General features: G+C 43.9%; 1 protein-coding gene across 3 annotated transcripts in view; it reads left to right on the top strand.

The window, feature by feature from the left end:
* The window catches only part of PARD3B (par-3 family cell polarity regulator beta), a 437,827-nt gene extending 414,119 nt beyond the window's left edge, over positions 1-23,708 (top strand). For all 3 annotated transcript variants that reach the window (XM_050899878.1, XM_050899879.1, XM_050899877.1), the window contains one exon: positions 18,889-23,708. In XM_050899878.1, the coding sequence (XP_050755835.1) occupies positions 18,889-19,243 (355 nt within the window). In that variant the 3' untranslated portion in view covers positions 19,244-23,708. The remainder of the gene's footprint in view (positions 1-18,888) is intronic.
* The last annotated feature ends 2,963 nt before the right edge of the window (positions 23,709-26,671 follow it).

Genomic DNA, 26,671 nt, shown 5'->3' with positions numbered 1-26,671 from the left:
GTATCACCTCAGTGTCGTATGTGAAGTCTGAAGGCTTTTTTTGTGTATGGTGTCAAAACACATTTGTCCAAAAATGTGCAGAGTTCATAACTAACCTGTGTATACCTTCTACAGGGAGAGTCCCAGGCATTAAAAGCAGAGCAGGTAGGAAAGGGTCAGTGTACTGCAGACGTTTAAAAAAATGGTCTTGTGTCTTTCTCTAAGTCTTGGCTGAAAGGAGGAAAGAAAATTGTAAACAGGATCACAATTACAGAAATCTCCACGTTGAATTCAAAAGGAAGGAGGTTTGGTTGTAAAACATATCTCCAGCTTTCTAATAAAATAGAAATATCACTTGAAATGAACAAGATGCCTCTATCCAAGCCAAATTAAGTCTTAATACTGAAAAAGTATACTTTAGAAAGTCAGAAAGGTCAAGGTTCATGACATCAAATCATGGATTGCGGCTGGCAGCCCACCTCTATAATTTCCATGGGAATGACTAAAGAAAATTGAGCAAAGAAAATGTCTGCAACAACTGGGACATAGCTTGAAAAAAAACCACTAAAAGCCAGATGTCCCAGAAGAATACTTTGGAAGTGTAGAAGGAGGCAGACAGGGATGGGTTTTGTCAATTTTTCTAGTCAGTCAGTCAACTCCTCATAGCGAAAAGCCAGTTAATGCAATATGGAATAGATTAAAAGTCAATTAATATTTTGAAACTAAACAGCCAGCCTTTTTGCAAGGAGATACTAGCCGGAGTAAATAAAAATACTTTCAAGTGTCACATTTACAAAAAACATGGATCTGGTATGGATTTTAGTCTATAACCAGGCACAAGGACCTCCCGCTCAAAGTAAGGGCACCAAATTCAGCTTAAAAATACAGGAGATGGAGGAAAGTATTGCCTTTGAACAAAAGGGCTTGAATTAATATTATAAAATGTAATGAAGTCATGGAAACATTGCCTCGGAAAAGAAAGCTGTATTGGCTATGCCTCCAGTGAGTAAAAGAACAAAACAACTGTTAGGGAACAAAATATTAATGAAAGAAAGAAGTGGCAGTACAAAATGGTTAGGTTTAGATGAAGGATCTGTGGAAAAAAGATAAGTGAATGTAAATTAAAAAGAAGATCAAATTAAGAAACAAAAGCATATATCCCATAGAATGTGTCAACAGAGTGATGTGCTGAGTGAAACCTGGGGAATAAGATGTGTGCTGCAAATGCAAATATATCCATTGCATTGTTGAGGTGGATATTGAAATTGCTCAGGAGACCAACAGGCTGGGAAGCTCAGCTGGCTGCTTTATAGGTACGGATATTTGGAATAAAAACGTTGCTGCTTATGTTGGGTTATAATTCAAAACTAATCAAAAAGTGTGGACTCTAGATTGCAAAGGTGAGGAAGTAAGTTTTTCTTTCTGTGAAAAAGTACATTGTAAAATAAGACAACTCCACTGCAGTTCTTGGCTTTGGCTTTCCCTTGATAAATAGGTCTGGAGGCATGGCTGAAAGATGGTTGTCAGCAAACATGCTTTAAAAACAGCTAACAAAGGAGAAATGCAGGAAGCCAACAGCATCAGGTGTAAATATATATGATTTTTGAGGATGTCAGATCAGGATTTTTTGAGCAAGCTTCCTGGAGCTCTCACAGCGTTGTGCATGAACCTCCTGGCTCAGCTAGGTTTCTGTAAGCAAACAGCAGCTTTGTGACGGCACCCATCACTCAGAAGCAGACTGCAGTTAGTTCTCCATAATCCAGCCAATTCCTTTGTCTCCATCCAATCTTTGCAAAGCAGGCTCAGAAAAAAAACAGGAAAGATGTTAAAAAGAACAGGGAAACTGCACTGTCACGATGGCAAGTTTCAGGCTTCTGATGGCAAGCCATTTAAAGTGAGTCAGTTACAGGTATTCTTATGTACATATTTAGGAAAGAGGAAAGGAGATGTTGATGATAAAGTAGGAAAGTGAATTGTATGTGGACAGTCTTAATTGTGTGCTGCAAGGTAATGACAGGCTGTGAAATGTTAAGAACTCAAATATAATTCTGGGTTCTTTTACAAACACATAGGGGACACAGTCATGAGCACTCAGTGTGCCACCCACTGAGAAATAAGAAACAGGGTGGGGGAGATGCGAGCCATAGAGAAACACAAGGGCAGTGCTTTAAGCAGACCTGCAGTTGTTTGTTATCCCCGGTGAAACCCTGCCTTGTGAGGAGAGAGCTTTTATATAAAGGGGTGATTAAAGGAAAGAAGTATCTAATTTGGGATTAAGAGAATCACTGAAAAATTTAATAGTAAAAACAGTTGCTAGAGCAGCTGTTTCAACACAGCTCATACAATTGGCAGCCAAACTGCTTCCATTTCATAAGTAGGTGACATATTTAATTTCTCTGCACAGAAGTCTCTTAAGCACATATCAAGAGAATATTCTAAATTCTAGAGGTTTTTGTCCAACTTTCTTTGCCCATATATTCACCTAAGGCTTTTATGTTGCTCTTCAACTATGACACTTTAGAAAGTCATGCTTTGGATATGTTGATCCAGGTTGAGTAACACCTTATGCTGGAAGAAATGTTGTAGAAGCTAGTACGAGCCTGATCCAGAACCGCTGCAATCCATGGATGGACGTGTTCCTAGCGATTGCAGTCAGCGGTAGATTTAGACTGAAATGCGATCACTGTTACAGCATATTCCTTCATTTCTTTGCTGTCTGGGTCAGTCTGGTAGTAATTTGATGAACTCTGATTAGGATGTTTGGTTTTTCCCCAGGAACTCTGCCCACCAATGTTAGCAGTCTCTCTCCGTATTTTGGAGATCCTAGAAAAAGGAATATATCTTTGCCTGCTCTCTGTGTTCTTCTCCACCCCATCCCATCTTACCACAGATATAAGTGAAGCAAAAGTAGGACTTAAAAATGAATGTTATTCAAGGTTGTTGAAGAATTGCATACATTCAGATCACTAGCAGTTATGGACCAGTAACTTTGTTAAGAGCAAGCATGGACCTAAAACTCCTGTTGTACCCTGTTAGAGAAAATGAATTCCTTCTTTCTTAAGAATCTTTACCCTCATCTCCAGGCTTGGAAAAGATTGCATTGTTCTAGCACTTAATAGTTATGTAAATTAGCACTAATTTTGTCACTTAGCACCTGTACAAAATTTTCTACTAGAACAGTTCTTTAAAATATGGCATAAACAAAGCAAAAGATGCACAGTGATACTGTTCTTTTATTGATGCTTATTTGGGAAAATTTGCATAGGCTATTGAGCATCTTTGCCACAGGTAAAGATGTCATGGATATGCCAGAAACACGCCAGCAAAACTTTGTAGGTGTGTGGTTGGTGTTAAATAGTATATAGGCCACTAGTCAGACTTCCAGCAAGCTTTATTTTGGAAATATATTAAATACCATAATGCATATGCTAAAAAACCACATCTTTACGATAATGATAGTGTCTTTGCAGTACTCGAAAACTTTGTCTGCCAAACATAACTTAATCTGGCTATAGAGATATTGACAGAACTCATACCTTCTGCTGGCTTCTGTCTGGTATCGCTGTGGCCTCCACTAGTTCTGCGCTCTGTTCTGCATGAGCAGATGGGATCCTACAGCTGTTTGAATAAGTATTGGTTTTAAAGAGTTATTCTGCTCTGATTAACCATTCAATGAGGGGGGAAGTGGTGGGGGAGAGAGCGCCTAAGGAATCTTTCTGCTTCAGGCCTCTTGCCCAACAGGATTCATTTAAATGTTCGAGTGGTGATGAGGTGAGGAGTCATGTAAACTGGAAGCTGTTCCTCAAGTCACCATCTTCTCTTTGCGCATAGAGTAATTGATAGCTCATGCACTTGCAACAGCTGAAAAAACAGAGCAGAACATGCAAACATGTCCACTGTATAACATATGTGGGAAGCAAGAGGAGGAGAGTGTTAACTTTAATAGAAAGTGAATTATCTGCCGTTTTTGTTCCACTCCAGATGTAATTCAGCAAGGAGATTGGATCTGTGCTTTAGATAGTCTGAGACAGCACCTTGGAAATTGGCAGCCAGTTCCAGCCAGAGAGGGCAGTAAATGTGTGAACAAAACCAGCCCAGGTTATCAAGTAAAACCCTGAGCCAACAGGGGTCCTTGGATATTGAGCAGCTGGCACTTTTCTTCATTTAAAGAAGAAAAATAGCCTTTGTTTTCCAGGTGAAGGGAAGTACTTTGAGAACAGTCTGTTGTAGATCATGACAAAATCTGGCAAGCAAAACCAATCTCAGCAGGATTTCACAGTTGAAAATCCATGTGAATGGCTTTTTGCTTGGATCTAGGTGTTAGCGTACTGTTGTACATACCCATGTGTCACCAGGTTTTGGTCCCTCATTTAGCATTTTTGTTACGAATTTTGGCTCAATCTGAGATGCTATGCTTTAAAGAAAAGGAATATTTGTTTACTGAGAACTGAGATGTCTTGGGTATAAAAAGCATATATTTTTAGAAGCATGGTATGGTCACAGTTTTTCCCTTTGTTTTGCTTTCTTAAAGAGGTAATAGTGATATACTCTTGAACTAAAATAAACCACCCAAAACAATAGCTGGGACAAAACAAGTAGAAGAAAGGACATACTAACAGTCTTTCTTCCAAAGATCCTCAAACAGCAAACACACTTTACAACTACACCTTCAGCGATTAAAGATTTCCAAAATCAGTTAAAACTTTAAGGATCCCAGTGGCCGCGCTCAGAAAGCCTATGCGACTTTGCTGTGTGTACTGTTTCTTACTGGCTGACTCGACTTCTGGTAGTCCTCTAATTAGCTTTGTAGGGGACTCTGAAGGCATCTGGGTTTCTCACTGACTAGGGAATTAGGCTGAATTTAGGCTGCCTAAATACACCCGTGCTGGTTTTGAGCATTTTCTGTAAAGATCTCTTTACCACGTGGTGTGCTGCAGCCCCCCTGGAATGGCAAATGGAAGCAGCTCAGTGGTACAGGCTGTGCTGTGGTACTGACTGCACCACGCTTTATGGCAGAAAGCACAGAGCAGCTCAGTTTGAAACGAAAGGGAATTAAAAAAAAAAAAAGGACTAATTCAATTAGTCAGTTGAAATTGAGTTGGGGTTTACAGCTTGAATTTTTAGGCCCAGATCCATCAGAGCACTTAAGCACCTGCTTTACCTTGAATACATTTTGCTTTTCAATAGCAACCATTTGCCTAGCTATCAGAGGCCTCCAGGAAACCTGGACTTAAACGTGCATTGTAGAGCATGGGGGAAGGATGGCAGATAGTGGTACTTAGAGAAATTTCACTTTTTCACTCCCTGCACTTTCTGTGGTTTAAATAATGCCTCCTTAATGTTGCCTTAATGCAATGCTTTTTGTTAAATACCCTGTAAATAATATCAAGAAAGGTTATTTAATGAATAATCTGACTTTTTCTTTGAAGAGACTTGTTACTGATCTTAACTTGGAATCTCTTTAGTATTATTGAGGGGAATAACAACCTTAATGTCATTTTGGTTTGATTTCTTTGTGTGAAGGGCTGACAGCTCTCCCTTCTCTCGTCACCAAACATCTGAAGAAAGCTCTGTTATTGAGAGATTACTGCAGTGGTCCTTGGTCTTACAGAGATTTCATCAGAAACATTTCGTTTTTAATGGACAATGGAAAATGTTCAGCTGTCCATTATTACACTTCTTTGTACACAGTCTAAAAATATAAATGGAAATTATAATTACATCTGTAATTCAGGGTCCCAGCTGAAATCACTTTTATCCCAATGTGGGGGAAAAAAAATCAATACAGAACCCTTAACCCTGGTCTTTTCCTCCTTAGACATTTCATTTTCAGTTGTACTAGTTTATCCCACAAGTTTTATAAGTTTTTCAAGGGACTTTAGTATACAGGGACCATTTTGCATCCTCAGAATGGTATTGCTGCTTTGTGCTTTTCTGACTTAGAAACTGGAATGTTCTTCTTGAGTAATGGTTTATATTGTAGCTGCTTGATATGATATGAAATTTCTCCCTTTTACTTTTTGATCATTAAAAAAAGAGGGGCCTTTGAAATGTGGCAAAGTTCTTGTAAAGAAAATCCCATTTTTCTGGAAGTAGAATTACACATTTTCGTTAAAGAGGAACCCAAGTCAGCATTAAAGATTCAGTATTGAGGTTTGGAAAAGACGTCATTCTCAACTCACCACAGACTCTTTCTACTATATTGTGCTTTTTTCCTATGGGATTCAAATAGTAGGTCTGACAAGGTTAAATATTATCATTGTTGAGTTTTTTTATATCAACATCTGTAAGTACAGACATGCCATCAAGTGTTTTGTGTTTCTGAAACCTGCACCTTTCTGCAAATCTGGACTTAGACCAATAGTTGCTGTGGTTTGAGTTAGCTTCTGAGGAGGAAAGGAGAGGTTGCTTTTATGCTGTAAGGCCTATGCAAACTATTAATTGTCCACTAATTACAGCTTCCTCTGAAGCATCTGGTTCTGGTAACAGTCAAAGACATGATGCTGCAATTTAGGGCACACTCTGTTACATTGCTCCAGTTGCCACGCTATTAATAATCATAGATGTAACATCCGTGTAGCAGATGTGTGCTACTCATCTGGTAGATGTCTTGTTTCTTAGTAATTGCATATATGTACCCTTCTTTAGATCATGAGCACTCAATAAGTAAAAAATAAATTAACTGCATTTTGGTCAGTCTTTTCTCTGAGTACCTGAAAGACACAATTGAAAAGGAATGTTTCCACGTAGAGTAAGGCATTTCAGCAACCCACATCTAGTACTCGAGCTATTTATATGCTGTCTGAGGCTGTCAGGCCTTAACTTCCTGACTTCATTCCAGGATACAGATGTCTCATTCTCTCCCTGCCCTCTCCTCCCCTTTCAGATACCATTCTCCTATACAAGAGCCTAATCCAAAGCTCATTGAAATGCTTGCATTGATATCCAGAGGCTTTGGCTGAGGCCAGATGAGTCTGGGGAACAAAGTTCCTCATCGCATCGAGTTATTCCCTCTTCTCAGTCTGGTATCTAGGCAGAGCACAGATCTCTCTCCATCTTTAATTCCCTCTGCAAAGTATCTTGATGGATTTTTTATGAACATGCCACTTCAAGTCTATCACACCACGCAATCTGAAAATACTTAGAATGATACTGTAGTAGTGACCTTTATTGTTCATTAGTGAATCAGCACCTTAGCTTACTGTAGCTTTAAATGAGCTATATAAATTGGTTGTTATTTTCAGTGATGATTCCCTTGATTTGAACATACTAGAGCAAAGAATTGTTTGGTTGATTCATTATGTAAAAGATTGTTTCAAGTTAGAGGGTGTTCTTATTTAATCCCCCACCACCACCATATTGAGACATGCTGTCTGGAATCTTTGCCAGGTTCTTAGCAGGTTCAGATCGGGAAGTGCTGTTGCTTCTGTTTTTCTCACTGACGGCATGTAGTAGCCTTCCTGGGTGGAGCAGGGGTGCCTCTCTGATTGTGGTGGTATTCATCATAATCTAAGCTGAAGCTACTGACAGCATCACGTCTTGCACATAAGACTCTACTGCACATGGTAGTCTTTGACACAATGTATATGTGTTCAAAAGAAATTAAAGTCTATACCTGGTGGTGCTGTCCAAAGCCTCTCTTTATCTCAATATTGGCTTGCCCCTATCTTCCAACTGCCGTGCTGTCACCTCTGTAAGGTATCACTGATTCCCAGCTGTTGGCATTGCTTTCCCATTGCTCAAGGATGCAGTGTTTTGGTATGTCTTTAAAGCATTTTTTTTTCTGTCTTCTGCTGTGTGCTCCCTCTTCCAGCTTCAGCATCCTGATGTGTTCTGTTCTAGGTACATGACTAAGCTGATACAACTGTGTTGCCACAGGCTGTGCTTGCTCTCTCTAGAAGGTTGCTGTGCTCCAAGAACTTTGCTGTTGCAAATTTTGTCTTGTCATCTGGCATGCAGCATGGTGTGCAGATGGCACAGAAGAAATTTGTTTAGAAGCTACATATCTCCTCTGTTACGGGGCGGGGGGGGGGGAGGGGGAGGCGGCGTGCACGTAAATCTAGGATATTGATGATTGCACCAGTTCCCAAAGAGCAAAGAATGCTGCATGCCCAGGGACCACGCTAGTAAGTCCTGCTGGATGCATGGTGCTGCCCCAGACCAGGAATCCACGGAAGAAAATCACATAGATCTGATGATGTCTCATGTCATCTTGAACTCCTTGCAGGCATTGCCAGGGCTGGTGCTGCTGGGGAAGAAAGCACAGATGAGAACAGTAGCCAGGCCAGGAGGGGAAAGTGGCAAAACAAGCAGTGGAAGCCATGGGCTCCAAGAAACCAAACCTGGGCCTTGTGGAGGGAGGCAGAGAGGACAGCAGGGGATGTGGCATCTTGCCCTGTTGTCATGTCCTCCCATCTCCAGCCTGTGATCTAACATGATGTCCACTGACTTCCAGATTTGCTTTTCTTAATGAAACAAAGTCCAGCAAATGACAAGGGGAAGGGGAAGAACTGAGCACAGAAGTGCATGAAAGTCAGTACTTACATCATCTCCATCTGTGAATGGACCACATAGCTTGTATATATCTGTAGGCATTAAAGTTAGTGCTGTATATATGAGTAAAAACTCTACCTATGCCCGTAAGGCTGAGTTACAGTGGCTGGGAGCTGTATTGTGCATTTCCTCTGTGCTGTGTGGTTCAGGTTGCAAAGCAACGTTACAGTGATGTATTTGCTAGGAGTGGCGTGTGTGTGTGTCTCATTCACACACAGCTATTTTGCAGGGCGTGTTGAGGGGGTGTTTGAGGAACCGAGCAGATTCACAGCTGTGTCTCACCTCTCCAGAATCTGCTTCTGCTACCAGAATCTGGTGCGCTAAACCCTCCTCATCTGAGCAAGTCAACAGCCTGGTCCCAGGCTGCTGCCTCAGAGAATGTCAGGGTCTTTGTAAATAAAGGAAACAATTGAATGATAAGTTCACACTTCAGCACACTGCTTAACAACCTGATAACAGTTAATTACATACAGTATTTTTAAATGCAGCAACAGGGAGATAACTCATGCAGAGATGGAGCACAGGCACTTGGGCCTCACAACCAAAGGTTAACCTCTTACTACCCATGTCCCTAAAGAGGCCAGTGGCCTGCAGCTCTGACAAGTCTCACCAGCTTTCGACATTTACTGGCTAGCAGTGACTCAGGGCCATCCACATAGCCTTTCCTCGGCCACAGGTAGGGGCAGGGGGACGCTGCGCTCAGCCCCATGACTTGCAGGGCCTCGCTTTGAAAGAGCGACCTGTGTGCTGGCAGGCAGGAAATGCAGGGCGGTAAAACAAGGGTTGTCCCCACCATGGGCAGCAGGTAGAGCATGTCCGGTCGGCAGTCACTCTTCTTGCTGCAGCTGCACTGATATTCGTGTAACTGTAGAAGCTCTTAAGGAAGAAGCCAGCATAAACACAGCTGGAATGGGCTGCAGTTGCAGGGCGCTCATGGCTTCTGCAAGTCACAGCAGCTGCAGTCAGTGCTACTGCTCTCTGGGCACCGGGTGGGATGTTTCCGTCTCTTCTAGCCCAGTGGGATTGAGGGGTTTGACCCTTGTTATTTAAAGCTCAACTCCAGGACATCTGCTGTCAGAGCACCCGCAAAGTTTGTGACTTAATGCAAGTCTAATTAACTGATTTGCCTATCCAAATCTGGAGATTTACACACTTCTGTAGAGGCAGCTGTAAAGTTACAACTTCAGCTGTTCATCATGCCCTGAGCCTTTAAATCTCAATTATTAAAGGTGGTGTTTAATGGCTGGCTGGAAAAGGGGTGGTTACCAGAGTGTTAATGGAGTGCGACAAGCCAGGAAATCTATAATCTAATGCCTGTATAGAAATGAATGATTCTAACAAAAGAAAATACAGGGGTGGAGGATGTACTTACAGGCTGTTTGCGCTGTTTAGGAGCAAATCAGTACATGAGCAGTAGGGAAACAATGGGGACTGAAATATTGCCTGAAGAAAGAAATAAGAGCTGCTTGTTTTTAAGGTCCCCCTCACCCCCAAAAAGCAGCCATCGTTCTCTGGATCTTGAGCTTTGCCTTTGTTGCAAAGGAGAAAAAAGGGAATGGCACATCCCAGTGAGTTTAACAGAATGTCTGCATCCAGAAAGAAACGAAATGGAGGGAAAAATAACCAGATACAATCAGTTTCAAAAATCATTTTCCTTTTTTATTGAAGCATGGTTTTATTACCCCGTTTGTGCCATTGGAGGCAGAATTGACAGCCATGCTTCATCATGGCAATGGGAGAAAACGCTGCAAGGAATGCTTTAATTTAAATGAGAGATGCTTTAAAAAAAAAGCCTAAAAGCTTGGTAATAACATTAATAACCACTTCTTACAGGTTTTTACTAGCCCACTAAAGATCAGACAGCGTGTTAAGATCCCAGCGACTGAATAGTAAAGACCTGGGCCCAGGTCATTATTACTTAGGAAGATTCTTTTAATGATCTCTGTTATTTGTTGAAAATCATTTGAACAGCACAGCTGAATAATCACCATGCTTTAAATTCGTTTCACGTGAAAAATGAGAACAGGATAGAATTTGGGTTTATGTGTCTTTGAAAGCACTTGACAAAAACAGCATGGATAGCAGTAGTGCTGTGAATGGATAGGTGAAGGGAGGAGGCTTTCTTGGTAGGGAGGAGCTCTCCTGGAGCCTGAGCAGTGTGCTTGTTTCCTTCTGAAGAGGGATTTTGACTACGGCAACACAATTTCTTTTAAATCAAATTAAAATCTCCTGAACCACCACAGGACCTTTAATTTCTACCCTGATAGCCTCAAAAAAAAGCAGAGATCTGCAGCAGAGGTTAGGGTTGAGGCAAAGAGATCTGGATAGTATTTTTGGCTTTTGTGCTGCTGCTGTGCTGGGGCCAGTGTTGGGGTCTCTCTTCTCTGTGTCTCTCTCCCTTCTCATTGCTTGCCTGCTCTTGAGGGAAGTAGGTGGCTCTTCTCGTGGCAGGGATAGCAGGGTCCCCCTGTCCATTGGAGCTGCTGCACAGTAGTGCAGTACTAATATTACCATAAGAGAGATTTCACTTTAGCATCTTGCCCCAGTGGTGGCTGTTCTGCATGTGTTCAATACTTCTTTGTATTAGTTTGAGTCTGGAGAAACCTAAACATTTGCTTGTCTTGCTGGCTTAAGATGCATACGTCCTTTAAAAAGAAGTTTTCTCCCCTCCAGTGTAACTTGGCCAGGATCATCTCAGAAATGTGACGCAAGAGACCAAAGGCCAAGAACTCTTTTAGTCTATAGGAAGAGCTTTGCGCCCCTGCTGATCTGCAAAACAAAAGACCAAAGGGACCTTAAAATCTCATCCAGGTCTCTCCCCAACAGAGCATGGGGGTTCCTGAACAACAAGCATGACTGCTTAGGATTGAGAGTAGGTTACCAATGCCAAGAGGTTAATGACTCACACGGTATTATGTTGTGTTGAATAATGAGTAACATATGAAATGACACATGTTGTAATGACTCGCTACTTAAAGTACCAATCTACTTAAGATCCCTTTAAGCTTGAAGAGACCACAGAATAGCAATGTCTTGTTCAATAGGTGCTACTTTATTTTATGCCTCCTGGTAGAAGAGATGTACCATGCCTGAGAGCATATGAACAAAACAAGTGAGGAATTGAGTAGGAAGGATTATTGGACTAGTTGTTTTGAATGCTTATTGGGCATTTATAGAGCACTGGCTAGCATATTCGGGTTTTTGTTGCTGTTGATTTGAGGGCTTTAATCCTGATTATTGCAGTTCCTATATTTGTAGGTTGGATTTAGGGAAGGAAAGAAAGGGGAGCTTTGCCTGCAGAATGGGATTATCAGAAGCTGGTCTGAGATCTGCTGTGGAAAATAAACTAATGCTGGAGCAAAGGAGCAACACAATGTTTTATGGCTTTCTTGCTGATGGGAGGGGGTTTAATTAAACGGCACTCTAAATTCTGATGTTAACCAATCTGTGACATAGTTTCCTCCGTTAGGGATTGAGAACAATCAATTTGCTTGCACGCAAAATAGACTGTTCATGCTGTCATAAGAAATCTTACATAATCTTATAGTAAAGTTTTAAACCTGTCAGCCTACTGTTTTCCTGTCTCACAGTTGTTTCTGCAGTCTGCTTATCTGCATGGAAAGCTAGTATCTAACTAAACTTTATGCTTGGTCCTGGATGTAAAAACAAGTGGGACACCTAAACATCTTCAATTGCTAAGAACTGCCCAGGGAGCTGCTGGGGCCCAACATCTCTCAAAATGGCCCTCTGCAAACAAGAAAGGACTTTGTTCTCCAGCTGCTTTAAGGCAAGACTTCAATTAGAGTAATATAAACATGTCTATGCACTTACCTTCCAGGATTGTGGTGCTTTTGCTGTTTGTTTCTAAATATTCCAAGCCGTAATACTATAGAGAGAGGAAAACTATTCATATAAGCTCTTATGTTCAGGCCAGTCAAGGCCACTCTTAAACTTTGCAAAACTGCATGCAAGGGGAGAGAAACAGGCCTGCCTGCATTGCATCTGAAATGTACTCTTGCTTGAATTTCAAACAAACTTGTATGGATCCCTCCTTCTCCAAATCCAAAACAAATTATGAATTCTTTAAAAAGAGGAGAGATTTTTCCGCTCTTCCCCCCGCCCCGTAACGCAGGTCATGAAATGATCATTATTTTTATGGGTCTGCAAAGCCTATAGAAGTCAAAGCTATATAATATACATTGCAGAGTGTTCTGCTAATCCAGTCCAACCGCAGTCGTGCCTGGCCCAGGGATGAGGGTCTGGTAACTGGAAACCTGACACTGAAGGAATTCCAAACACAGTCCTCAAACTAAAAACAGCTCTCTCCGCATGGCATGTGCTACATGAGAGCCAGGGATTGTATTCGTTTACGTTATCTGATTTTTTAGCCTTGTATTGTTGATAAAAGAACAGGAGAAGAAAGCACCTCCACCAGCTCAGCCCATAAATAATCTGTGTGGTGTGTTTGAGGTTAGTATGACATTGCTAGACATCTGCCTTCTTCTGAGAGGTACAAGCCTCTCTCACAGACAGCAGCCACTGAGCACTTCCTTGTGCTGCAGATTCTTCCCAGCGCTAAAATACCAAATTTGATTTCCAGTGGCTTTTTAAATGCAAAACCAATCATCGGCTATGGGAAGTATTGGTCTGAAATGGCAAAGAATATTTGTTATAGGAGTATCTTGCCTATTAATACACAGAGACAGATTTTAATGAAGCTCAGAGTCATGCAGTGATTTTTTTGAAACCTGCAGTGATTTAAATTTGGTTGTTTTTTTTTTTAAGTTACATGCACATTGAATATTAAGCAACAGAAGTTCTTGGTGCCACTGACTGCAAGGAGCACTGTGGTGTCTTTAATACTGTATCTGGAGAGACAGGGACTACATGGTCTTTTCAGTCAGTTGTTTTTCGTGTATGTTGAGAAGAGCTTTATAAAGACACGGTGTAATTTGATACTGTAAGATCGTTTGTTTGCATAATTTAATTCTTACATCAGCTTCTTCTTTCTTCTTTAAATGTAGATCCTCCTGGCTGAGAACAAACAGCATGCAGTCATGATGCATACAATAGAGTTCTTCAGTGAGAATTTGCACACAGATAGGACCTTGTTGCTTTCTCCTGTTCTTTAATCACAGCCTGAGCCACCTGATGCCATCACCCAGAGTCTCTGTATGTCTCGCTTAGACATGAAAGAGACTGCAGCCAAATCTGGGCTTTCCATTTGCCACTTAGTCTGTGGCTGTCTTCGAAGTTTGTTTCAGGAAGTACTCCCTGACAATGTAAGAAGGCAATTTTTCATGTGAGATTGTATCCCTTGCAAAATATTCCCTCAGCAGCGAGGAGACAATGATGTAAGACAGCATTCCCTTCCTTGCTTTTTACCAGGTACTAAGAGGGTGACTTCTGTGATTCTCCCTATAGAACAGAGGCAAGAAAAACTCTTTGTCATGATGAAATCCAAACCCCCAACATGATGGGGCACAGCGTGACAGCCAGACCGTCATTTTGCTTTCCTTTCCTTTCAGATAACCCAAGCATGTGTCTCTTGGCTGATGTTAAAGGTGACCTGCAAATGGGGGTTAACAATGACACACAGTAAACCTGAAATGAACTGATTTTTTTCTGGTTGTTTTTTGAAGCATCAGGTATTTAGCCCAGTCTACCCTGTGAGATTCTCCACAATTGAGGAATTACTGAAATGGGGGCTTTAAAAAGAAAAAGGGGGGGGAACTGCAGAAAGCAAAAAGTGTTTTAGTTAGGTTTTTTGAAACCTACAGGTACCTGTTTAACTTCAATGACTAAACAACATTTAGGTAAAAGAAGCCTTTCTTAAGTATTCCGAATCCTTTGGTTCAGTTTTAAATAAACCCAAAAGCTCTTAAAAATTCTGCAGCAAAGCCAGAAAATACTAGATTTTATATTCTTTGTGCTTGGAAGATAAATAAAGCAGGGATAGAAAAACTACTTCAGGCTTTACTTGTCATAGAGAAAATCACAACACATGTACTTCTAATTGAACATCAGTCACAAGTTACCTGCTTTATTTGGACAAGGCTGCTTTGTGCTCTTAAAGCTCAGAATGGATCACAGTTCTTACCTGGTGAATCATTTAGAAGATAAACCAGTAGAGCTGCTAGCCAGCATATGAGATGATATGGCGAAACATGTTTGCAACTACCTGTGTGTGTGATCTATAATTTCTCTGCAGGGGAAGGTGAGATTTTGCTTCCTCACAATAAAATGAACATTTTTAAGGGGCACCTTGCCCATGACATTTTTGAGGAGTGCATTTTCACACTGCCCCACGAGTTTCACTCCTTTCTTCAACCTGGTGCTTCTGCCTCCCTTCCTTCCACTGCTTCCTTCAGCAGCAGCCTCTGCTTTTAGCTAGACCTGCATCAGTGATGCATCTTCAGTGGGAGCCATAGAGTTGAACTATCAGCAAAACCACTTTTTGAGCTCTGAGATCAGTTCCTTCCCAGGATGTTGTGTCAGCTTCCCTACCTTCTGCCTGCCGTTAATTTCACTGGGCCCCCAGGTCAAACAACTGGCCAAAAATCTGGAAAACAGCTGACGGTCAGAGCAGCTCCTACTCAGCATGTCCTCTCAGAGGGCACGCTCCTGGCCTGGTCCTTTTGAGTGGCTGGACCTGCTTAACCCAATTTGTGGATTTTTGATCACTCCCCTGGGTCACTGATTTTCCACTTGAGGTTATTGGTTTGACCCCCAAACCGCGGGTCACCTGGGAGGTGTGATATGGCCCTGTGAACTCTGAACTCATCAGGAGCCAACAAAAACAGCGAGGGAGGGGAGAAGAATTTCATTAGGGCCTCCTCAGAGGTGGCAATGTCTGCCGAGTGAAAAGGCAGGGGTTGTTTTGCTTCTTGCAGAAACAAGCATAGCATCTACAAGGGGCTGCCAAGTAGAAAGTGTTTGGTTTGAGTTGTTATGGCAATTTCTTTAAGGATAAACAACAGCATGTACTTTTACACCACGAGCTATCAAGTGAAAATGGTGTTGCTTCAGAGGAGCCCTGCTCTTCCTGCCAGGAACCGCCCCCAGTGTCCCAGACTTACTCCTAATGGTGACAGCATTTCTACAGCCAGAGCTTGGTATCTGTAGGTGTTTCTTCTACCTTAAAAAGATTGACTTTCTGATGGTTAATTTGACACACTTGGGGAGGGAAAGGCTGTTTTTTCCTGTATTTTAAGACTTGTCAGATGGAGGTTCATGTCAAGAGGTTCATGGAGACTCCCCAGGCTGGTTGGTTGCACTGCGAGCAGCTCCCTAAGAACAGACTTCACCGGGCATAGCTGGTAGGTGGGGAAGAATGAATCCTCAGGAAATAACTAAGCTCAACATGCAGTGCTGGTCATAAAAGGGAAGAAAAGTGTCGTTGTCGTAGCATGTGTGTCTGCAGGCATAACACCCACAGGGATCACCAGGGAAGTGAGCTGGAGAGTGTGGTGCAGCCACGAGGATATCTTTCATGAAATTTCCCCCGGTCATGCTGCCCGGGGCAGCCTTTTGGGCAGTTACCAGGGTTTCCCAAGGCTTTACTCATGCGAGAGTTCTGGTAATCATTGGTTAGATCACTGCTTGTATTATTGCGAAGGCTGCTAAAAAACCTCACATACCTTCTGTCTTCCCGAGGCTTTCCTAAAGGACCCATGTGAAGTGGATTCAAGCCTTGTCTCCGTGTACAACCTCTCCTCCCAGCTGCTAAGCCCTGACTCTGTGGAAGACACTCGAGAATGATACCACCTATGGGTGTTTCACCCTCAGAGAAGGGAAACTGGTGCTGAGAGTGAACAGCTTGGATATTTCTTTATTTTTTAAAGAAAGATTTTGCCCTTCCCACATGTTCCTCTTTGCAGTTTGTCTACACAACCAGAGACAGTATTAGCTGTAAGTGAACCCATGGTGGATTTAGTTTTGTAGCATAGATAACAGCCATGAAGACCCGATGGCACAAGCTTGAGCAGCTTGGGTACATGCCTCCGGTCTGGCATGCTTGTGCTTTGGTTGCTCAGGCTCATCTTCACTGCACAGTCCTAGGTCAAAGCTGCCTGAATGCGCTACCCTCTGCACAGTCACAGCTTCTGTGGCAGCAGTGTCACGCTGTCTCCCAGAACTGGACCCGCTGAGCTTTCCTGGAAACAGCTCTTTTGGCTGGATGGCAAAACACATCCCCCTCTTTTCCTGCAACATCCAGACCTCTCATGTGAGTTGAGGGATGAGCTGTGAGCTGAAGGCTCAGTAGATGATGCTGGTGGCTCAGTTCTGCTCTCAACAGTCATTTTGGTACCAATTAATCTTGAATTTGTTACTTTAGAGTAATTCAATTTTGCAGTTAGAGCTCTGTCCACAAGCTACCTGGCTCTTCAGTGAATTCTGGATCAGGTTCCAAGCTCAGTCCCTTTTTAATGAGATCCACAAGAATTTGGTTGATTATAGCTGCCAATGAGAACATCTTCTAAAATCTAATATACAGGTGTTTGAGCATTATCCTTATATTAAAAGGTGATGGGTGTAGGTTTGACACTTGTTCCTGTTGGTTTGCTGCTTGACACAAAGCAGTTCCTACCGTCGCAGAAGCCTTTTATGATTGGAAGTGCGTTTTTGCACACAGAGGAATTAAAAGCTGAGTGTGATGGGACTGACTAGTGAACAAGTCTTCATGTAGAAATACATGGAGCAACTCTTTGGCCTGCTGTGGAAATTAAGCTTTGTTGCAAGGCATAGGTGTGTGAGCAGAGACAGCAGTTGTCTCAATACATGCGGTTAAGAGTCCTTTTAGTATCTCAGAGGGTGGCTTCAGGCCCTTCAGCACTTTGTCTGGACTATCTCACTGCAGGGGGGAAGCCAGGAGTGCCTGTCTTTTATAATGTTCTGTTTTTAAAGCAAAAAGTCTCTGGGGAGCATAAGGTCCTAAAAGTCCAAGGCCTGGAATTCTTCCTTTTGCTCTTTCCATTTTAAACAGGAAACATTTGCACTAAGTTATTCCAGGGGGAGAATTGTAGGTTCATTTCAAGGCAGATAATGTTTGTTCATTGCCTATGTCCATGATTTACCCCATGGGCTTAAACGAGTGCAGGAGAAAACCACATGTTTTGTTTTACTTCATGCAAAACAAGTTCCAGTGGAGTCTGGGAGCCCAGATTAAGAAAGGGGGAGCATGCTTGTAAAATATCTGTGTGAACAAAAGAGAGGCATTGACAAATTGTGAACACCTGATCTGCTGTACCAGAATGATGACTTTTTTAATAAATCTATGCAAAGAATATTTAAACAGTTGATGAGTTCAGTCCCAAAGCCACAGAGCAGGTGTAATTGATTTATACTTTCAGCCCCTGTTTTGGGTCAAAACCCTGCCGTCTTCCTTTAGCTCTCACTCAGAGACAAGCTTCCTCTGCAGTCAGTGGGAGATTTTGCCCAAAGTGCAAAGACATTTGCAATCAGACTGGCAAAAACTCCTAATTGAGTTGAACTTTTGGGGATGCTCTGGTGACATGTCTGTGAGAACAATTATTTTTGCCATTTCAAAAGAATCACAAGTTAAGCTGTAGTAGGAAAAAGTATCAATGCTTCATTAGTGCAAATCATGGAATTAAGATGCAGAAAGCTACAGAGAGGGCTCCATGGCACATCCTCAGGGATGACATGTTCACATGTTGCTTTTCACGTGAACTAGAGCTTGTCAGATCCATACTGATGCAGACAAGTTACAGGGCTGTTGTAATACCAGGCCTTCTAGATCACAGGAGTTTTTTTGAAACCCCATTGGCAGCTCGCCCATTAAACACAGGTATTGTAGCGTGACATCCCTAGCGTTTCTTCCAGGAGTTCCAGTTTTTCCAACTATGGTGTTTGGAAAGTTTTACAGTCCGACATGTTAGGAGAAAAAATAGTGGGAAATGGCTTGGAAAGCGTGAATATTTGTGCATGTAAAGCTTATGGGATTTGCAGACTTGCAGACCCAACTCATCTGTTTATCCTCAGGCTAGATAAGATTCAGTCAAACATGTATTGTTTAAAGGAGCTTTGTTTCCATTACGGCAAATGGATCACAGGAGACTGACTTTGGGAGCTGAAGGGCTCCAGTGCTCCCCCATTGTAAAAGGGCTGTGATGTGCGCTGGACCCTTCCTCCAGCGTCCTGGATGTTACAGACTTTTGTAGCGTGCAGGTGGGAGGCTTGTTATCCTTCAGAAGTTCTTTTGATTCATCTGGACCTATCATGCTTGAGGTGGCATTTCCTTTCCCAAAGTAAACATAGATTGTGAGTACAATAATGTGTTATTGGGCTAGTAGACTGCCTTTTTATGTGCTTTATTATGTTTTTCCTCCTCAGGCGTGGACCTGCAGAGCCACTGGAATATTTAACAGGGCCACGAGTAATATACAAAGAGAAAGATCTTCTCTACTACCAAGGAGGACAGCCAGTTGTCCACCCATCTAAGGGGAACTACATCCGTGCGCCAGACACAAGAGTGGCAGAATTGAGGTACCCCCAGTACTACCCAGCCCAGCCTGTCACAAACCAGCATAAAGGACCCCTCCGGCAGGATGTACCACCTTCCCCTCCTCAGTCCCACCGAGCACCAGCTTATAATGAAATTGCCCGACACCGTGGGACCAGTCCAGACCAGTACCAGTACAGGCAACAGGATCCCAGGCAGAAGAACCCCATGACTGCAGCTGTATAGCCACGCACTGGACTTGCCAGCACAGCCCGGGAGGAATCCCGTCGGACATAATCCTTGTAGAGTTGTTCCCAAGCGTAGCTGCCTGTAAGAATGGCACACGAGACCTGGAGTCGTTCTTACTGAGCTGGGCTCAGCATAGGTGCTTTCTAACAGGCAAACTAAAGCCACGTGAGGTACGATATGTTTTGAGTACATGAGGTACCAGACAGTTGAGTATTTTTTAATTCCTTTTAAAAATAGAAAGTGGCTGCTGGAAATGAAGCGCAACACTTAATACACCTCAGGGCTATTTACCGAATCCAGTTACACCTATACAGTACGTAGCTGTCTGTATAAGGGCAGTGGTGTCACCAGAGTTTACTTCAGAGTGCTGTTGTAGAGCCTTTAGTGAGAACACAGCATGCAGTACAGACTTCGTGCAGAGCTGGGGATCTTGTGTAATCCAGTGTGTGATCCTGAGTTGACAAGGGACTGCCGCAGAGGTAGCGGCCACATTCCAGGCATGTTCAGACCAGCAGCACTGTGCTTTAAGGGTGCTGCAGTTCCAGATTTGTAATCTGGCCTCTGTCTTCCTCTTTCTGTTTGGTGGTGGCAGCATTTATCTTGTAGCCTTCATTTTTTGCAGTTTGTGTAGCAAGATTCTCCTCTTATTGCACCTGCTGCATATGGAGTAAGACAAAAAGCTTTACGTGCCACGCTTGGGCAGGCTCGCAGAGGACAAGGCAGCCAGCCACCTGAGAAGTGTGTGTCTGTAGATGTGCATGTGTGTGCTTGTGAGCATTTCTTAGTTATACAGTGTGCACTCTTTAAATGTAAACCCTGGAGATCAGATCCTCAGCTGCTGTCAGTAAGTGTCGCTCTTGGGGTTTCAGTGGAGCTGGCCTATAAGAAGTGCCTGAGGAGGTGACCGCGGGCATGGACTCCATAATTCATATGAAGTTACTGTATCAGGTGCTGCCTTGGCTCCGGCAGGGCAGCCCCTTCCCAGCCTGCCCTGGCCGGGGTTACAGCAAAGTGCCTGCCAGCGGCGTGCCCGGCCCTCACGAGCCTGCCGCTGCGTGAAGGCACCCGTCAGTGCGGGGCCCACCCGCAGTCCCCCAAGTGAAGCTCAGCCTCGGGCAGCGCCAGGCTGGTGCCAAGTGCCAAACTACTCAAGTTCCTGCAGCCAGGGGCCATCAGGCCAGCGGGGAAGGGGGCTTTTCACAGCAAGGGGTGAGGGAAAAGACAAGGAAAGCAACAGGGAGGGCTTCGAGACCATGGGGCCCAGGAGGAAGAGGAGAGAATAGCTTTTTTGTAGCAAGTTATTTGCAGCAGTGCGTAGGAAGAGAGAAGGTGCAGGTGGAGAGAGGGGGCCAGCAGCACAGCAGAGCCATGGGGTGACAGGGCGGTGGGGTATGTGCCCGGCTCTTTGTCCCGTGCAGCCTGAGCTTGCTCTGCAGCCAGCCAGTCTGGGAGGAGGTCAGAAATGCATATCCCCAGCCACAGGGACCTGTGCTACCTGGCCCAACAGGGCTGTGGGAGCTCAGAGATTTGTCTCAAGGATTTTGTCACAGGGAAGTAATACAGGCTTGCCACCTAGAAATATATTTTGTGGAGTTTCCAAGTGTCCTTAATTCCTTGACTTCTGCCTTTTTGGGAATGTTGTTAAACCGTTTGGGCTCCTCTCCTCATCAGGGAAGACTGTGTACCTGGCCCAGCAATTGAGCACAAGGATTTCTTTGATGTCTTTTTGACACCTTTGGTATGCGACAGATTAGATCGCATAGGCCACTTCCCAGGTATTAAATATCATCAGGAACGTTTGTCCTGCTAGGAGTGTGTCCCTTTACTAGATATCCCTGGGAAAAGTGCTCGTTACAGTAAGAGGTCTGTAAGGCACAGGGCAGGTGGGTCTGTGCGCTGCTGCTTTCCAGGGGCCACCGCTGGTAGGTAATGTCCCTGATGAGAAGCAGCATTTAATCCCAGCCAACATTTCTTCTGTGCTGCTAATGCTGGTGAGAGACTGGCATAGCCCTGAGGCACAGGGAGCGCTTGCAGCTGCCCAGCTGGCTCTAGCATTTGCATTCACACCGATCTCTACCCACCAGCCGGGCTTGGAAGCAGGGGAGAGGAGACAGCTTTGGGGTGGTGGGGGAACATCTCTGTGATTCAGATACAGGGCTGGACTCCCTGGGGCAGGGGCAGGCGCAGCTCTAAATCCAGTCAGGAGGAAGCATTGGTGGGAGGGAGAGAGGGAGAGGAATGCAACCGATTATGAAGCAAGTGTGTTCGGTTCTTGTTCCATTTCTTTCTGCCCTCTTCCCTAGTAATGCAGGAGGGAAAAACCTCTAGAGGGAGGGTTGGATGTAAAGCTGGATGTCTCTCAGTACCCTCCATAAATAAGGCGCATTCCCCAAGGAAACTCTGCCTGTCGTGTACGTGCTGTACACAGCCTTGTACTTCTCTCAGAGAGTTTTAGATGCTGTAGGATACTCAGCCAGGACTTGGCAGCCACAGGGTAGCCGCTGGTGTTATGAAGGCCCGCTGAAAGTGAAGCGAAAACAAATTAAAATACTTTCCTTTCCCTCCTTGAAATATAACCCCCGATACATTTGATCCAGCTGTAAAGAAACTAGTATGTTTGCGACAGTGGCTTTATCAAGCCAGGCCACAATTAAGAACAGCTCTGAATATAAGCTACTGCCTTTATAAATCACTCTCAACTAACCCTTCAAATGGCATCACAACACAGTGAACAGAACTTATTTACAGTATTTCAAGAGCCAGGGCCAAATAAAATCTGGATGGAAACAGCTCCTGGGTTATTTATAGCCTTTGAAGGACCTGTGCAATTGTCTCCCTGTAACCTGAATCTCTCCTTAAGAGCTCCCCTTGACTGCATCGGCTCCACTTGGTTGAGGCGGACAGATCAAACGAACACCTTCTGAGCTGTTAATCTTACCCAACAGGTTATTAAATGATGCTTCTGCTGTTAGATCAGTACAGGGCTTCTTCCAAAAAAAAAAAAAAAATTGCTACAAGTATAATATATGAATGCATCCTACAGGTGAGGAGCTAAGGAGGAAGAACAGTCTGACCTAGCTGGGGGAACAAAACCAAAAAGTATTATAGAGCATCTCATCAATCTCTGGTGCCATTGTTCTGGGAGAAAATTGCCACTTGATGGTTTAATATCTGGTAGAGGTACGGTATTTTCAAAAGTATAACGTGTAACTACAGTATATATAGTCAGCTTCTCTGCAGTGTAAAATGTATGATTTTAGCACCATATTGTGGAAAAATATGTACCGTGCAGAATTCACGAGGTGCTACAACTGACGGTTGAAAATACACACTTGCAAAATCCAAAAGAGCCGTTAAGTAACAAGTTGTTCTTTTCCCCATATGTCCATATGTTTGGGAAAATTATGAGTCTGAAATGCTCTTGACACGTAATTGCCTCGCACTCCCTTATCGAAAATGTGCCAGTCCAGCAGTAAAGTTACTGACGTAGCGGGTGTGAAGGGAGAGTTTGGGTTTGCCACAGGAGCAGCGTGCCATAAGTGTGCGTGTGAACAGGAGTCAAGACAAGGGGGAGAGAGGCCCGCTCTCACGTGAAGCTGGAAGCTTTGATTTCCTGAGCTGGTGGCATGCAGCCTGCGTTTCTGGCTCTGGCACGGGGCCAGCTGGGCCCAGCAGTTGAAAGATTAAGAGATAGAAAAAGAGCCCATGGATTTTCTGAGTGACCACCCACTAGTGAGCCATGATCTTGGCCTGCGAGCAGACATTACCACTGTGATATATTATGACGCAGAAGTCTCTAGGCACCCCTCGAATGCATAAAGAAATATCAATTGCCCTTTGTGGGGAAAAAAAGGGGGAACTAAGCATTAAAAAAAAAAGACTCCTGCCTTGAAAAAGTGCGTGCAGCCCTGAATTCCAATTCACTCCAGCTTTCCTGATCTAGAAATAGCTTCACATGCTGCCTAATTTTTTTACAGATGAATTGTGCTACCTCCTCCTCCCAGCCATCACAGATTTGTTTATCAGAGAGTTAGTGGTGTGAGTGAATCCTACCGACGGCTCTGCCAGGGCCACATCCTGACACTCTGCTCTGAGCAGGGGCTGCTTTGCGCTTCCAAAAGGCCCTACACCTGTGCTCTCCGTCACAGTTGTTCTGCAGAGTCTCTAAGCCTTACGGGCAAAATCGGAAGCGCTATTCACTATCTGCATAGAAGAAAAGGCTTTATAAGACACTATTCTGTTACTATGGGGGAGAGAGAGGTGTTTGTGATCCCGACAATACTTGTGTGTTTAAGTGAAGCTGATTTAAAAATCATGCATGATTGTTTTGGGGGAGAAATTCAACACACAATTTGAGAGGTTTTTTCTAGTACCACATCAAAGATTTTGATCTTTTGTTATATATGGCTATATAAATTTTACCTGTTTTATTTTGCATTAAAATAAAGGCTTTAAGACTATATATGATTATGTATTTGTATGTAGAGTCTTTCTCTTCTTTGTATCTACAAAGTCATCCTCACCTCTGGATGTGATTTGATATTAGAAGATCGTGCGTGATCAGACCAGATCAGAATTGGTAAGGTGACTTTTAAAAAAAAAACAAACAAACAAACAACACAACAGCCATGTGCTGCCTTGTAGGAAAAAAACATCACAGGGCTTAACTTGATTCCCTCTCAGATCTGCATTCTTTTCAGTTGCAGAGCCGGAGTCCTGATTTCATAGCCCTGATTGAAAGGAGAAGTGAGAGAGAAGTCCCTTGCCATCTCGGCAAATTTCAGCTTAGGCAACTGCATGTTCGTTGTTAAAGTTCCCCAGACAGTTTGATTTCAACATCGAGCTCTTCTCTTGCTGTCAGTAACAACTGCGGTGTTCTGCGGCCGTGTAGCAGGTACCAGGTCCAACCAGCTGAGGCTGTATTTCAGCGAGATGGCTGCAGCACTATCTTGCCAGAGATTTAGGACTCCTTGAAAGTTTTACACGGGTACTTGAGGTACATGGGTCATTTCACTGAAGCTGATGACACTACTTTTCATACTCCAGATTACGCACAAGCATAAATCTTTTTAGGATCAGAGCTATGGGTTGCAGAGCACACTGAGATTCAGGCAAGAGTGTTATGTTAGATGAAGTAATTTTCAAAAGAGCAGATATTTAAGTGAAAAGTCACTAGAACGGGGAGAAGGAAGAATGCAGCCCTTCTGAGATTAAAATTTTGTTTTACTACAAAGAAAAAGGAAAGAGTAAAAGAATAAAACAGAAGGACAGAAAAGTGAAGAAGGTTTACAACACAAGATACAGCAGAAATTGCAGTAATGGTTCAGTAAAAATAAATGTGTACTGCACTCCAAAACATTTTGAATGCAGATCTTGGTATTTATGGCCAAGACAGTTCGTGGGCAACTGAGTCAATTTTAGCATGTATTAAATTATAATTCACATAGATGCCAATTTTAAAAGTTACCGGGTCATAACTTGCACTCCTAGCTAAAAACTGGACAAATAAAACACTGATACCTCAGTTTCTCCCTCTGCTGAAGTTGTACAAAGAGTGGGAAAAGACAAACTACGAGTGTAGTAAAAGCTGGAAACTCAGTGACCACAGTTTCAGAAGGTGCTCCTTCTGCCTTGGCGGTGGCCTCCTGTGGTTTCCCCACGGCAGCACTCACTTCCCTGGGACCTGGGCTCAAGTTAAGATCTGTTTTGTAGTCACTGCTGTGTCTGCATAAAGAAGTATGTGGAGCCATTTGGCTGTTAATTAATTTTAATGAACGAGACTACACCCTCATGAGACCTGTATTCTGCTGTAAGCAACGTGGGATGTAGTGCCTTTCCCCACAGAGGGTCTCAGAGCTGGGTTACTCACCCCAGCAGAAATGCAGTGACCTGCTGCAGTGTGGCAGCAGCTGAGCACTACGCCGGGGTAGAGCATAGCAGCCTCTAAGGGGTGAGGACCGTGGCAGCCTCCTTGGGAGGCTTTTGGGAAGCAAAATGCCATTATCAAGATTGGAGTGGAGCTGGGCTGCTCCTGGAGCCTCCCAGAAGGCATTCGGGGCTTTTAATAAGCCCCAGAGGCCTCTGGCTCAAAGGCTCTGGAGGCCTCCTGAGGAGGTGGCTCAGGCTCCCTGCGTTTGGTACGCTTGTCGCTGCAGAGAAGGTGCGGAGGCGCTGAGGTGTGGCTTGGGAAAGTGTGGAAACAAATGAGACTGAGAAGGGATCCTCCTTCCTAAGCATGGGATCTGCTCCGGGTAGGGCAGCTCTCCTGCTGCTTTTCCTCATGGGCTGGAAGGGAGTGCCTGATACAGGCAACCGGAGAGACAGGATTGCTTTGGGAATCGGGAAGGAGAGGTGAGGGGGGGAGAGTGGGAATGACAGAGAGAGGCAACTGGAGCAAAGGAAAAGGGATGAGAAATGAAAATAGGTTGGGAAGGAGAAGGTCGGGGGGCATGTCAGACCTGAGCAGGAAATATGTGGTAGAGAGAAGAGGGGATTGTCCCTGATGTGTGAAGTTCACATACCAACAATGAAGGTGGCACTTTCTGACACGCTGACCGCTGCTCCCCAATTTCCATTTTGCATCCCAGGCTTGTGACACCCCTCCACTGAGCCCAGAGTCAGGACCTGTTTGCAGCATAAAGCTACCCAGGCCTGAGGGAGGAAGCAGAAGGGCAAGTAGGAATTGTGAGGAAACCCATCAACCAGCATGGGGAGAGAGAGACACCCCTCACCCATCACCATCCCCTCCCCTAGATCACATCTTGCCACCCAAATCTCACGGCCTGCTCCCCACACACCTCCATTCACCTCCCTGGCTACCACTGACACCACAAAGTCCCCTTCCCTAACTGCCTCTTTCATCCCTGGTTCCCCCTGATCTCTGACGTCCCCAAAGCCACATTGACCTTCAAGCACAACTTTTGCCTTCACTGCTGAGAAGTCTTGAGCCATCTGTGAGCATAGGTAACCAACACCAAGAGTTTTACTGGCACCTGAAAGCGATACGGCGTCAAAGCATGTGGCCCCCAGGGCCAGCATTCCCGTGCGGTGCGGGCTGGGGCTGGGCCGTTGTTACAGACAGGGACAAGTTGCAGTCCCGTTTGAATCTGTTGCTTTGTGGATATAGACTGCAAGAAAGACACAGATTTTATCTCTGCCGTCTTTTTGCTTGTCTAGAACAAGCCTTTGACGTGCGCAAAAGCTGTTTTATTGCTGGCCTGGCACAAAAATCCTGAACTAGTTTCAGGGGCCAAAAAGGTGATTATAGTCTTTAAAACAGAATTAATTCTCAAACCGTTCCCAAAATATGCCTGACAAACTAACCCAAGCCAGACGAGTTGGCTGTGCTCACGGCAAAAAAAACTCAGTGCAGAGGAAACAGCCCTGCTTCGCTTTTCCAGAAGAATATCTGCATCTGAAAGAAAA

This window comes from Gymnogyps californianus, chromosome 7 (assembly GCF_018139145.2).
Source record: "Gymnogyps californianus isolate 813 chromosome 7, ASM1813914v2, whole genome shotgun sequence".
Lineage (NCBI taxonomy): Eukaryota > Metazoa > Chordata > Aves > Accipitriformes > Cathartidae > Gymnogyps > Gymnogyps californianus.
Note: the sequence above shows the minus strand (reverse complement) of the source record. Positions and strands in the feature narration are given on the sequence as shown.